At 41.9% G+C, this 12,590-nt stretch overlaps 1 protein-coding gene across 1 annotated transcript; it reads left to right on the top strand.

Annotated features, from left to right (window-relative positions):
• The first annotated feature begins 310 nt into the window (after nucleotides 1–310).
• On the top strand, nucleotides 311–8,313 carry LOC110491492 (26S proteasome non-ATPase regulatory subunit 11B). Its single transcript, XM_021564977.3, has 13 exons — nucleotides 311–623; nucleotides 1,398–1,499; nucleotides 2,158–2,354; nucleotides 2,548–2,605; nucleotides 2,902–3,096; nucleotides 4,552–4,696; nucleotides 4,785–4,845; nucleotides 4,960–5,022; nucleotides 5,160–5,285; nucleotides 5,395–5,430; nucleotides 5,578–5,629; nucleotides 5,757–5,899; nucleotides 6,034–8,313. Exons 1-12 carry the CDS (start codon nucleotides 533–535, stop codon nucleotides 5,897–5,899), a joined length of 1,269 nt encoding a protein of 422 aa, XP_021420652.1. The 5' UTR covers nucleotides 311–532; the 3' UTR covers nucleotides 6,034–8,313.
• The last annotated feature ends 4,277 nt before the right edge of the window (nucleotides 8,314–12,590 follow it).

The following is a 12,590-nucleotide window of genomic DNA, read 5'->3' as shown; positions in this document are numbered from 1 at the left end:
ATAACAACGTAGCTTGGGGATAACCTGATATAAAAAAACAAACATGTATTTAGGCCATTTATTTGAAATTGTGCAGGATGAAGTCTCTTCTGATGCACCATCCCGTTTTAAGTGTCTAGATGTCATTGTACAGAACTAATAGGCGTGTATTAATTTACCATAACATCCTAACATTTTAATAAACACATGTTCCAACAAATTCCTATAGTCTATCATCCAGCTCAATGTTCACTTATTTCATGAACAGACCACTTTGGATTAAATAGGCGTGTGGGCCTACAGTAAATTATGAATGGGGGTCTCAAGTAAAATGATCATGACATTCTGCTACAGTTTATTTGATAAGATGAGTCAGCATGACAAAATAGGAACATTGTGCTATAATGTATATCAACTGGTTAATGTAAAATACTGAACTACAATCCCCAGAAAGTATATTTGGCTCCCTCTCGTGATGTATCTGAGTAGCTCATTTACGTATTTCCTATCGCATTCTTGACGGTTGTAGGCAGGCAGCTTTTGAATAGGTAAGATGGCGGCTGCGGCAGTGGTTGAGTTTCAGAGAGCTCAGTCTCTTATTAGCACGGATCGTAACGCCTCTATTGATATTCTACATTCTATTGGTAAGTGATGTTTGTAGGCGTTCAGACGAGACAGTCTCGTCTTATTTTTGAATTTCTGCTTGATTTGAGTCATCGTAAAGGCAGTTTTATACACTGACAAGAGCCGGTTTGTGTGTCGTGCTGACTCACTGTAGAATCGTGGGGTTGCTAGCTAGCTAGGTAGTCCCTGGATGTCTAGCTAGCTAGGCCATGATGAACTGGAAAGAGACGTTAACTAGCTAACTTTTTATGCTATCTTTATGAAACAGTATCGCAATACAATTCAACGTTACTATTTAGCTAACGTTAGTCAAGCACCATATGTTATAGCTAGCTAGTTAGCCAGCTAGCTAGTTAGCTAACCAAGATCCATTCAATTCTCAAGTTCATTGATGTAGCTATGTCATTTTGGTGTTTACAATATAGCTTCCTATATGCTCTAAAATGACAGCTAACTTAGCTAGGTAGCTTGCTAACGTTACCAAATTAACAGTGAGATCAAGTTCACTGTTCATTAAGTTAACATAGCTATCGTTAGTTAACGATTAGCTAGCTAGATACCTAGCTTTTGTTGACAGTTCTGTAGCTAGCTTTGTACTAGCATGTGGCTGTCCAAAAAATTGCCTTAGTCACAGGGCCTCAGTTAGCTGTTGACTTGTTAGCCTCGTTGATCCAGATAAACAGTAACTCGGAAAAAGACAATAAGGAACACAAACAATAGTTTAGAATAGGAGACTGTCAGTGTATGTTAAATAGTCAATGTGAATCAGTGCATTATTTTCCTTGTCCCCACAGTGAGGAGAAATATCCAGGACAGTGATGAAGAATCCGTTCGGGTTAAAGAACAGAGCATCCTGGAGCTGGGGTCACTCCTGGCCAAAACAGGACAGGCTGCAGGTGAGACTCAAAACACCAAACACATAATCTGGTCTATTTGCCTGGCTGTTGAACTTGAGGAACTTGGTGGTGATTCATCCAGTAACTGCACAATGATTCACTGTATGTGCCATTGCCTAACTGTTCTGTAGTACACTGGTTCCCAACCTTTTTCGGCGGTTACTGTCCCACCAACTGATTTTTTTTCCCCTGCCTGGACGGTACCCCTGAAGAATCACCTTGTGCATTTTACCAGTAAACAAACCTATGCTCTTATGATTCTTCTCAAGGTAGGTAGCCTAGTGGTTAGAGCGTTGGGCCAGTAACCGAAAGGTTGGTGGATCGAATCCCCGATGCTGACAAGGTAAAAATCTGTTCTGCCCCTGTACAAGGCAGTGTTCCTGTTCCCACCTAGGCCGTCACTGTAAATAAGAATCTGTCTTGCCTAGTTAAATAAAGGTTAAATAAAAAAAAAAATAAAGTACCCACGGTGGATAGGCCAAGTACGCTGGGGTCCTAGTACCCCTGGTACTACTGCTGTAGTACACAAGAACTGCTTATGAAGCGAACGTCACTCGTTTGACAGTAGACAACAGAACACATACTGACTGAGACTTATTGAGTATGCTTACTGTTGCTATTCATTTAGCCCTATTTTCTGCTGTGGTGATTCTTCCAGAGTTGGGGGGTCTGCTGAAGTTTGTGCGGCCGTTCCTCATCTCCATCAGTAAGGCCAAGGCGGCCCGGCTGGTCCGCTCCCTGCTGGACCTCTTCCTGGACATGGAGGCAGCCACAGGCCAGGAGGTGGATCTGTGTCTGGAATGCATTGAGTGGGCCAAGGTGGAGAAGAGGACCTTCCTCAGGCAGGCTCTGGAGGTAAGCTGGCCTGGGTGTCTTCTTCACCTAAAAGACAATCTATTGTTCCTATACGGTGACATTTTAGTTTGGAGACTGAAATTCATGTGGTTATTTTCAACACATTTCCCTACCACCTCAAAGTGATATGATTAATATTTTTACACTATACTGTGAGTGTTGCAATGTCACATTTCTCGTCCCCTTTCTCCAGGCCCGCTTGATTTCACTCTATTTTGACACCAAAAGATACCAGGAGGCCTTGGCGCTTGGTGAGTGACAGCTCCATTTGAATGGACTGACAATATTATCCCTGCTAAATGAGCTTAGCATCTGTCTGAGCAGGGAGGGCTAAGAATTGTGCAATGCTTGGATATGTTTACCCATGGCTATGTAGCAGAACTCAGTATCCCATTCTCCTGGAAGCTTTGTGATGAGGAGTCAAAACAATTAGAGTCATGATGACATTGAACTTTGATATTCCTCAACACCAGGGTTGTGGACCACATACTGTATACAGAAGCTGTGGTATCTCCAAAGTAAGGTAGATTATTTCTCTGGTGTTCAGGCACCCAGCTGCTCCATGAGCTGAAGAAGATGGACGACAAGGCCCTGCTGGTGGAGGTGCAGCTGCAGGAGAGCAAGACGTACCACGCGCTTAGCAACCTGCCCAAGGCCCGCGCCGCCCTCACATCCGCCCGCACTACGGCCAATGGAATCTACTGTCCCCCCAAGCTGCAGGCCGCCCTGGACATGATGTCAGGTCAGTCCCAGTGAACAAGCCTCCATCCAAAGCCTCCCTACAGTGTTCCTCAATGGATTAGAAACCAATGGTAGCTTAAGCTGTTGTTTTGGCAGAAACAACAGAATAGCATCCACTCAGAGCTCTTGTATGCGTTTTGTTTAACTGATAAAATAATCTATGGAACTGTAAATCAATCAGTAAGAGGGCTTATGTGCACAGTGTTTATCCATTTACCAGACATTTCAGTGAGTCATTAATCAGGTTTCCATCCAGACTTTTTACGAGTAAAGTACATATTGGATAAAAAAATGTCACGACGGGCCGGGTGGAAACGGAACATTTTTGTCGAAATAACAAAATACGCTAGACATGGTGGGATCTTTTTGTGTCAGTAAAATTAATTAACATGAGAAATGGCGGTGGAAATGCTATAATAACTATCGTATCGAAGTAACCTTGTAGTCGCGCGATATGTTGTTGTGTGGACTTCCCACTAAGACTAAGGAAAACATTCAGGCTACAGATGAAATAAGTTATGAACGTCACAGGTTGATGAAAGTGCAGTGATTAGTTTGATGCTCCTTTTCAATAAATATTCAGGGTCTAATTCTGGTGACATAATGATTGATGCTTAGTGCGGCAGGTAGCCTAGCGGTTAGAGCATTGGGCTAGAAACCGAAAGATTGCTGGTTCGAATACCCGAGCCGACACGGTGAAAAATCGGTCTGTGCCCTTGAGCGAGGCACTTAATTAACCCTAATTTGCTCCAGGGGTGCTGTACTACTATGGCTGACCCTGTACAACAACACATTTCACTGTATCTATCTGGTGTATCTGACAATAAAACATGTATTTCTATTTATTTGCTTGCAATTTGACAAATAAAATAATCTCACTCTTTTGTCCATAATAATCTCATGTAGTAGGCTATTTTCTACTGTATCTGCGAGCTGTTGGCTAGAACGCACGTGCCAAGGTCAGAGTGGGCACATTAAATTATTAAGTATTTTGTCTGTCTTCTTCGTTATGTTTTGGACCCCAGTAAGACTAGCAGTACGACTAGCTGTTACTAGTGGGGATCATGGGGATCCTAATAAATATAACACATTTTTCGAACAAAACCATCAGTGGAGTTAAAAATGTGATGGAAACCCATTTAAATTGTGTTTTTTATTCGGCACATGGAAATTTAACAGCAAAAGTTATTTTTATGTGCACTACGTCACCCACAGCCTTTTCTCTTTAAGTTCATTTGATGGAAACATCTCTGGTGGGAAAATGCTGCTCCTTTTTAAGCAGATTTGAGAATATTCACATGAAAATCGTTGCTAATTGGATGGAAAACTAGCTACTGTCTTCTTCATTTATAACACCCAATATTAGTTTACTGACCCAAATGAAGAAGAGCTGTGTGTTGAGGTGGAAAAGTGCCATGCTTAGTGTGAACGACTGACCATGCTTCCTCACCTGCAGGGATCGTCCATGCGGCTTCGGAGAAGGACTGGAAGACTGCCTACTCCTACTTCTTTGAGGCCTTCGAGGGCTACGATTCCATCGACCACCCTAAAGCCATCACCGGTCTCAAATACATGCTGCTCTGCAAGATCATGCTTAGCCTGTGAGTGATACTACCTCCTTGCTGTGTTGCAATGATATGAAGCATACAGGTACGGCTTGGTTGACCCTCTGTTGCTGTTCTCTTTCAGACCAGAAGAGGTGCAGTCCCTGATTAGCGGAAAACTGGCCCTGCGGCATGCGGGCCGACAGGTAAGAACCCACGATTTTTGTGGGGGGCAGTTGGGCGGTCTTTCTCAACTTGCATTGTGTAATACGTTGGTTGGTACCTGGCTGACCGTGGTCGCTTCCTCCCTCCCTCTGCAGACGGATGCACTGAAATGCGTTGCACAAGCCAGCAAGAACAGATCATTAGCCGACTTTGAAAAGGTAAGACCTTCCTTTAGCCCTCATTTTTCCTGCTATGTTTGTTTCTCTGAGGATCTCTATTGTGCCAGGCCCATTTGTATCCTCCCTTCTAACCCTCTTGTCTTTCTCTCCTCCTATTCCTCCCTTTATCTTTCTAGGCCCTTACGGAATACAAAGCAGAGTTGAGGGACGACCCCATCATCAGAACCCACCTGGCCACGCTGTATGACAACCTGCTGGAAGGGAACCTTATCCGTGTCATCGAACCCTTCTCCAGAGTACAGGTACAGCACGTTCATCTGGGTACCTTTAATATAGCTTTTTTCTTCTTCTTTTTGGTGAGGCTAACCACCCTTAAATCGTAATCCTTTATGGCGTTGCTTTCCCCCCCAGATTGAACACATATCAGGTCTCATCAAACTTTCAAAGGTATGGAGGTTTCTTCTTTAATATCTTCATATTTGAAGTATTCAGTCCTGTGGTACAAGAGTGACACATCGGTAGTCTTCTATCCCGTGATACATGTACAGCTCTCAATGTTGTCAGTAATCAGTGGATATGTTTCATTTCCCTCAGGCGGATGTCGAGAGGAAATTGTCACAGATGATCCTGGACAAGAAGTTTCATGGTAAATTGCCGGTTTGGTTGGTACCAGGCCTGGTATAAACGACTGTATCATAACTCTACTTGTGTTGCGCTTCTTTCGTTCAGTGAAATGTAAATGTCGTCTAAAATGCCTGTATGACTCATTATAGGGATCCTGGACCAAGGCGAGGGTGTCTTGATCATATTTGACGAGCCACCTGTTGACAAGACTTATGGCGCGGCCCTGGAAACTATTCAGAACATGAGCAAAGTTGTGGACTCGCTTTACAACAAAGCGAAGAAGCTAACATAGGTAGGGCTCCTCAAGAGAGACACATGTCACATGTTCTGTCAGATTGCACAACTCACTGCAATCCTTTCAAACAGCAAAGGAAGACTTTTTAAACCACTGTGCTTACTTGTAGATCTTGTCTTTTTCGTCCTCAGAACAAATGGCGAGACCACAGCAGCACAGTGGCGGATGTGTGTGTGACCAGCGTGTGTAACATTTTAAGAAAGGGACAAGGGAGAGTGACAAAACAACAAGTCCCACAACAAACTGCAACAAAAACAGGATTCCCGGTTCCCCCTCATGAAAGTTCCCCCTCAATGGACAATTTCATAATCTCTTCTCCTTCTCCTTTTTTTCTTTTCTTTTAGGATTCTGTTCAAATCTCATCGGCCACAGCAGGCCATCAGGGAATATTGTACAACCACAAAATATTAAGAAAGATTAAATACACGTTTATCTCCTGTAGAATAAAGATTGGGCTTATAAAGCCTCCAGCTGACTCCGTTACCACCCACAAAGGTGCAATATCGACCACAAGCAAGCGCCACCAATCCCGCTTCTTTTACATGCAGGGACAAGGCTTTTGGTCAAGGCGGTCTCTTCCCCCCCCCCCCCCCCTGTTCATATCTTTCTAAAGCACATGGTTTTTAGCTAGTTGGAGGTAGGTTAGAAAATATTGGGATATCCCGGCAGTTACATTTGGTCAAAGAGCTCCCTCTAGCTCTTGCTGTTCTCATCATATCCATGCCAACAGTCAGTCCAATTCCCCTACATGACATTTCAAATGGTTGTCAACCTCACTTCATTCGGATTGCGTTTGTTTTGTAACTAAAATAAATTGCCTGACACTATTTGTCCCCTTCTTAAGTACATAGAGCAGAATGGATGCCATTTCACAATGCCAGTGGCCCCTTTTCGGCCCTCTGCTTTGCCTCAACGTTTGGCTGCAACATAATTTAGGGGTGCAGAAATTTGAGATTTATTGATTTGCCTCTGAGCGTCTGTCTGAACCGAAGTGAACGGTTATCCATTGTTATTGCCTAGCCCTAGTGTGGTATGCTAGTAACCAAACAATTGTTTCGTTTCATTTGTCATTTTCAAAAATAAATATTTTGTATTTTTAATGTTTTTGTCTGCCTCTTGGAAAAAAATATCACTGACCTTGGTCAAGTTCAATTGGGCTATTTTAGCCCTCTGATGTGCTCTTGTGCTGAGGTAATAGGGGTAGGATGTTGGGTGCCCGTTGTTGGATAACTGACTTCAGTTGATTTAGATTCCAGTGTAGAAATGAAGGTCTAATAGACCAAGGCCTTGGAAGTAAATGTCTGCTAGGACTAGCAGCTTCAACTGGGTGGTGAATAATGAATGCCTCCTAGTTGCTTACTGGGTGGAAGGAAAGAGACTACAATGAAAGGGAAGAGAAGTGTATGCAGTAGGAAGAATCCCTGTCCAATCAACTCTGGGATTACCATGTTGTGAACTGCATTAGAGGGTTATGAATACTGTATAGGAGAACTGATGGTGTTCTGTATTGTCTTTACTCCTGTTGGGCAAATGTTCCTGTGTTGGAAAATGGCCTCTTCCCAAAGGGCATTAAAACACAATTTCAATGACAGCTTGGATTGTTTTTTTTTTTTTTTTTACAGATGTACAATGTAAAGATTTTATGAACCTGTTTGTGAAATGAAATGTGGTCATTGAGTTGAAAAGGGAAGGTTTTGGATTCTGACAAGGTGTTAATGCACTGGATAAGACCATGATATTCTGTTTTCACTCAAGTTTTGGTTCAGACGGTTCATCATTACGTAGAGTTCATGACTTCTGTTTCTTGTGCACCAGAGTTCTCCAATATTAAAGTGCCATAAACTGCACTGAAGTGAAATCAAGCTTTTTCCCCTCTTGTCAGTGAAGCATTTCAGTGTTTCAGTATGTTGACAAAAAGCACAGCCATTAAACACTTTCACTAGTGGAAGTCCCATTTCAAGGATGTCCACATCTCTTATAATCCATTAATTTTGAGACGAACGATTTTGACAAAATGCAATTTTAAACTAAAAGCTTGAGGTGAATAGATGTCATGTACATGTAGGTATATAACATTGAGCAGAAACATGATGGACCTATTTTATTGTTTACAGAAAGTGTCCAACATTTTTATGAAAAATAGAGTAGATATAACACATCTACCTTGGCCCCTCAAAAGCAACTTTTGTGTATTTTTATTTTAAATGTTTATTTGACAGGTATGTAATATAACCCCTAAAGCCATCCAACCGATTCACCCAGTTTTCCAAACCCAAAAAAGTATTGTTGCTTGTTTTGGATTTCTATACACATCAATATCAAATGTACAAACGGTTCTTGCTGACCAACAATTACCGAGTATATCTGATGTTCAGATGAGTTCAAAATAAATCTCTTTTTTTTTTCAAAAATGTTTTGAGTTCTCTCTTCTGTTTTAGTGTTTTGATGATGGATTAGTGATGATCAATGGATCAGCCTATTTGCAATAAGGTATTCACTTTTCCATTTGACTTTTCAAACATATTACCAACATATTCAAATTATGATGACATATTTTCATTAAAAACGTTATTTTGATTAATGTATTCGTACTATTTCATCCTTCCACGATGTATAGTCCCGACACAAATCATTGTTGCTAGTGACGCGACCCAGTCGTTCGTTCTAAATGTTCCGTTGTCATACTGACTGGCAACGGTTTTATCCCTTGCTTGCTAGCTAGCCAACTACGGCTAATTTACAGTCACGTCAAAAAGTGCAGCCAGAATAACCGCAAAGTAGCTGCATGTTTAAGCTGTTTTCGTCTGACATTTATTTGGAGACATCCATAACAATGAGCTAATGAGGCACGATTTCGCCTGGCATAGAAAATGTGCTCTCTCGTCAGGACACTGTTGTTCAGAGGAGCTAGCCAACAACACAGCTAACACAATAACTTAGAACTGAAGCTGGAAAGACTGCAAACTAGCTGCACTTCGTTTAGTTTTACCTGTTTTCAATTGAGTCAATTCAATTGACTTTTCTCTGTATATATACATAAAAATGATGCCAGCTGATTCATGATTTCGACTGGCTGAGAAACGCTGCCTTCTCTCTCGTCCCGATCCCTACACTTTCATTACTATGGGACAGTTGTAGATAGAATTTGAATATTGAAACAATGTTGCAAATACCGGCGAGACAGACAATAAGGTTTATACAAATCTCCCCTGTAGAAAACTAAACGTTAGTCTAAAAGAAATGTGAGATAAAGTCTAGATGCATTTTATAGCGGAGAGCAAGTTTATAACTTCCCTGCCTAGGCTGATGAGACTGTAGATTGCGCACTCAGATGAAACAGAGTAAATAGCCATTTTAATATCATAGATTTAGCCGGTGGTCATTTGTGTATTATAAACTGGGTGGTTCGAGACCTGAATGCTGATTGGCTAACAGCCGTGGTATATCAGACCGTATACCACTGGTATAACAAAACATGTATTTTTACTGCTTCAATTACGTTGGTAACCAGTTTATAATAGCAATAAGGCAACTGTTAAGGGTTGCGTCAATCGAATCTGGTATCAGGATAAGTTTTTATTTATTTATTTATTTATTTCACCTTTATTTAACCAGGTAGGCAAGTTGAGAACAAGTTCTCATTTACAATTGCGACCTGGCCAAGATAAAGCAAAGCAGTTCGATACATACAACAACACAGAGTTACACATGGAGTAAAACAAACATACAGTCAATAATACAGTATAAACAAGTCTATATACGATGTGAGCAAATGAGGTGAGATAAGGGAGGTAAAGGCAAAAAGGCCATGGTGGCAAAGTAAATACAATATAACAAGTAAAACACTGGAATGGTAGATTTGCAATGGGAGAATGTGCAAAGTAGAAATAAAAATAATGGGGTGCAAAGGAGCAAAATAAATAAATAAATTAAATACAGTAGGGAAAGAGGTAGTTGTTTGTGCTAAATTATAGGTGGGCTATGTACAGGTGCAGTAATCTGTGAGCTGCTCTGACAGTTGGTGCTTAAAGCTAGTGAGGGAGATAAGTGTTTCCAGTTTCAGAGATTTTTGTAGTTCGTTCCAGTCATTGGCAGCAGAGAACTGGAAGGAGAGGCGGCCAAAGAAAGAATTGGTTTTGGGGGTGACTAGAGAGATATACCTGCTGGAGCGTGTGCTACAGGTGGGAGATGCAATGGTGACCAGCGAGCTGAGATAAGGGGGGACTTTACCTAGGAGGGTCTTGTAGATGACATGGAGCCAGTGGGTTTGGCGACGAGTATGAAGCGAGGGCCAGCCAACGAGAGCGTACAGGTCGCAATGGTGGGTAGTATATGGGGCTTTGGTGACAAAACGGATTGCACTGTGATAGACTGCATCCAATTTGTTGAGTAGAGTATTGGAGGCTATTTTGTAAATGACATCGCCAAAGTCGAGGATTGGTAGGATGGTCAGTTTTACAAGGGTATGTTTGGCAGCATGAGTGAAGGATGCTTTGTTGCGAAATAGGAAGCCAATTCTAGATTTAACTTTGGATTGGAGATGTTTGATATGGGTCTGGAAGGAGAGTTTACAGTCTAACCAGACACCTAAGTATTTGTAGTTGTCCATGTATTCTAAGTCAGAGCCGTCCAGAGTAGTGATGTTGGACAGGCGGGTAGGTACAGGTAGCGATCGGTTGAAGAGCATGCATTTAGTTTTACTTGTATTTAAGAGCAATTGGAGGCCACAGAAGGAGAGTTGTATGGCATTGAAGCTTGCCTGGAGGGTTGTTAACACAGTGTCCAAAGAAGGGCCAGTAGTATACAGAATGGTGTCGTCTGCGTAGAGGTGGATCAGAGACTCACCAGCAGCAAGAGCGACATCATTGATGTATACAGAGAAGAGAGTCGGTCCAAGAATTGAACCCTGTGGCACCCCCATAGAGACTGCCAGAGGTCCGGACAGCAGACCCTCCGATTTTACACACTGAACTCTATCAGAGAAGTAGTTGGTGAACCAGGCGAGGCAATCATTTGAGAAACCAAGGCTGTCGAGTCTGCCGATGAGGATGTGGTGATTGACAGAGTCGAAAGCCTTGGCCAGATCAATGAATACGGCTGCACAGTAATGTTTCTTATCGATGGCGGTTAAGATATCATTTAGGACCTTGAGCATGGCTGAGGTGCACCCATGACCAGCTCTGAAACCAGATTGCATAGCAGAGAAGGTATGGTGAGATTCGAAATGGTCAGTAATCTGTTTGTTGACTTGGCTTTCGAAGACCTTAGAAAGGCAGGGTAGGATAGATATAGGTCTGTAGCAGTTTGGGTCAAGAGTGTCACCCCCTTTGAAGAGGAAGTATGAAGTATGAGAAGTATGACACTGAGTCACCGAATTGCATACTATGTACTTTTTATTAGCTAAGCAATAAGTGGTAAATGCAATTTTCGTATATACGGGCTCTCTGTCACTCCTCGCAGGGCAAACAGAGAACTGACTTGTTCCTGACGAAGTTATTATAATATACTCTGACAGAAGTAGTTCCTGCTTCCGAGCCGGCCTGTCAGAGTAGAGACTGGGCGTGGTTTAAACTCACTCATCCTATCGTTGATTGTTGGCACACGAGCTGGTGCCAGCCCCCTGGGCGCTTCAGTGGTCAGTCATTGTAGTTGTGTAGAATATCTATGCGCCCATGCACTCCATACAGTTATCACACACCTGGCTCCTGTTATCTAACAAAAGACCGTTTGTTCCCTACACTACGTTCTGTATGTGTCCGTTTTTATGTTATTCTGTATTTTTCCATCACGAGAAAGGCCCATGGCCCTGAAACTGTTAACAATGTCTCAAGTCAGCTATGTTGCATAACACATACACCCACACAAGCCAACAACAAATAATATTCCATCACATATGATATGGTAACGGGCTATAGTGCATAACACAGAACCTCACACAACTTGGGGGTTTGTGATATATGGCTGTGATATTAACTATCAAAAGTAAATGTAATTGCTAAAATATACTTAAGTATCAAAATAAAAGTATAAATCACTTCACATTCCTTATACTAAGCAAACCAAATGGGATAATTGTATTATTTAAAAAAAACAAATTAAGGATAGCCATGGGCACACTCCAACACTCAGACATAATTTACAAGCTAAGCATTTGTTTTTAGTGAGTCAGTCAGATCAGAGGCAGTAGGGATGACCAGGGATGTTCTCTTGAGAAGTGCATGAACTGCTAAGCATTCGAAATGTAGCAAGTACTTTTGGGTGTCAGGGAAAATGTATGGAATAAAACAAATAAATGTACTTATTGTATCTGTGGATTACTGGCAAAGATGCCCAGTGGGTTTGTACAGAGAGGAAGAGGTGAAGCGAGAGGGATAACTGGGCCCAAAATCTGCATGTGGTGTTTTTTCTTTTTTTCTCACCAAGCGGATTGTTTGTATGAAGCTCAATTATAGTGTTGAATTTGGTCCCAAAAAATGTAATGGTGTATTTAATATGTGAGGCTTACTTGATCTAATATAAGTTCCGTAATGCTTAGGTTGTTAGGAATGCCCCGCTACAACATTTCTTCCTGCAGGTAGTCACTGAGTCTGAGGTGCTAGTGGAGCTCTTGAAACTTTACCATTGCCCTTGATTCTAAGCAATGTTGTGCTGCTATTTTTATTGACTTGGCCAAAGCTTTTGATAGGGT

This window comes from Oncorhynchus mykiss, chromosome 16 (assembly GCF_057628025.1).
Source record: "Oncorhynchus mykiss isolate SJ-2025 chromosome 16, ASM5762802v1, whole genome shotgun sequence".
In the NCBI taxonomy this organism is placed as follows: Eukaryota; Metazoa; Chordata; class Actinopteri; order Salmoniformes; family Salmonidae; genus Oncorhynchus; species Oncorhynchus mykiss.
Note: the sequence above shows the minus strand (reverse complement) of the source record. Positions and strands in the feature narration are given on the sequence as shown.

Excerpts from the sequence above, each read along its gene's own strand:
- LOC110491492 (XM_021564977.3), top strand. The coding sequence starts at position 533 with ATGGCGGCTGCGGCAGTGGTTGAGTTTCAGAGAGCTCAGTCTCTTATT. Across the intron at positions 3,097-4,551 it reads CGCCCTGGACATGATGTCAG|GGATCGTCCATGCGGCTTCG; the intron begins GTCAGTCCCAGT and ends CCTCACCTGCAG. Across the intron at positions 5,023-5,159 it reads CATTAGCCGACTTTGAAAAG|GCCCTTACGGAATACAAAGC; the intron begins GTAAGACCTTCC and ends TTATCTTTCTAG.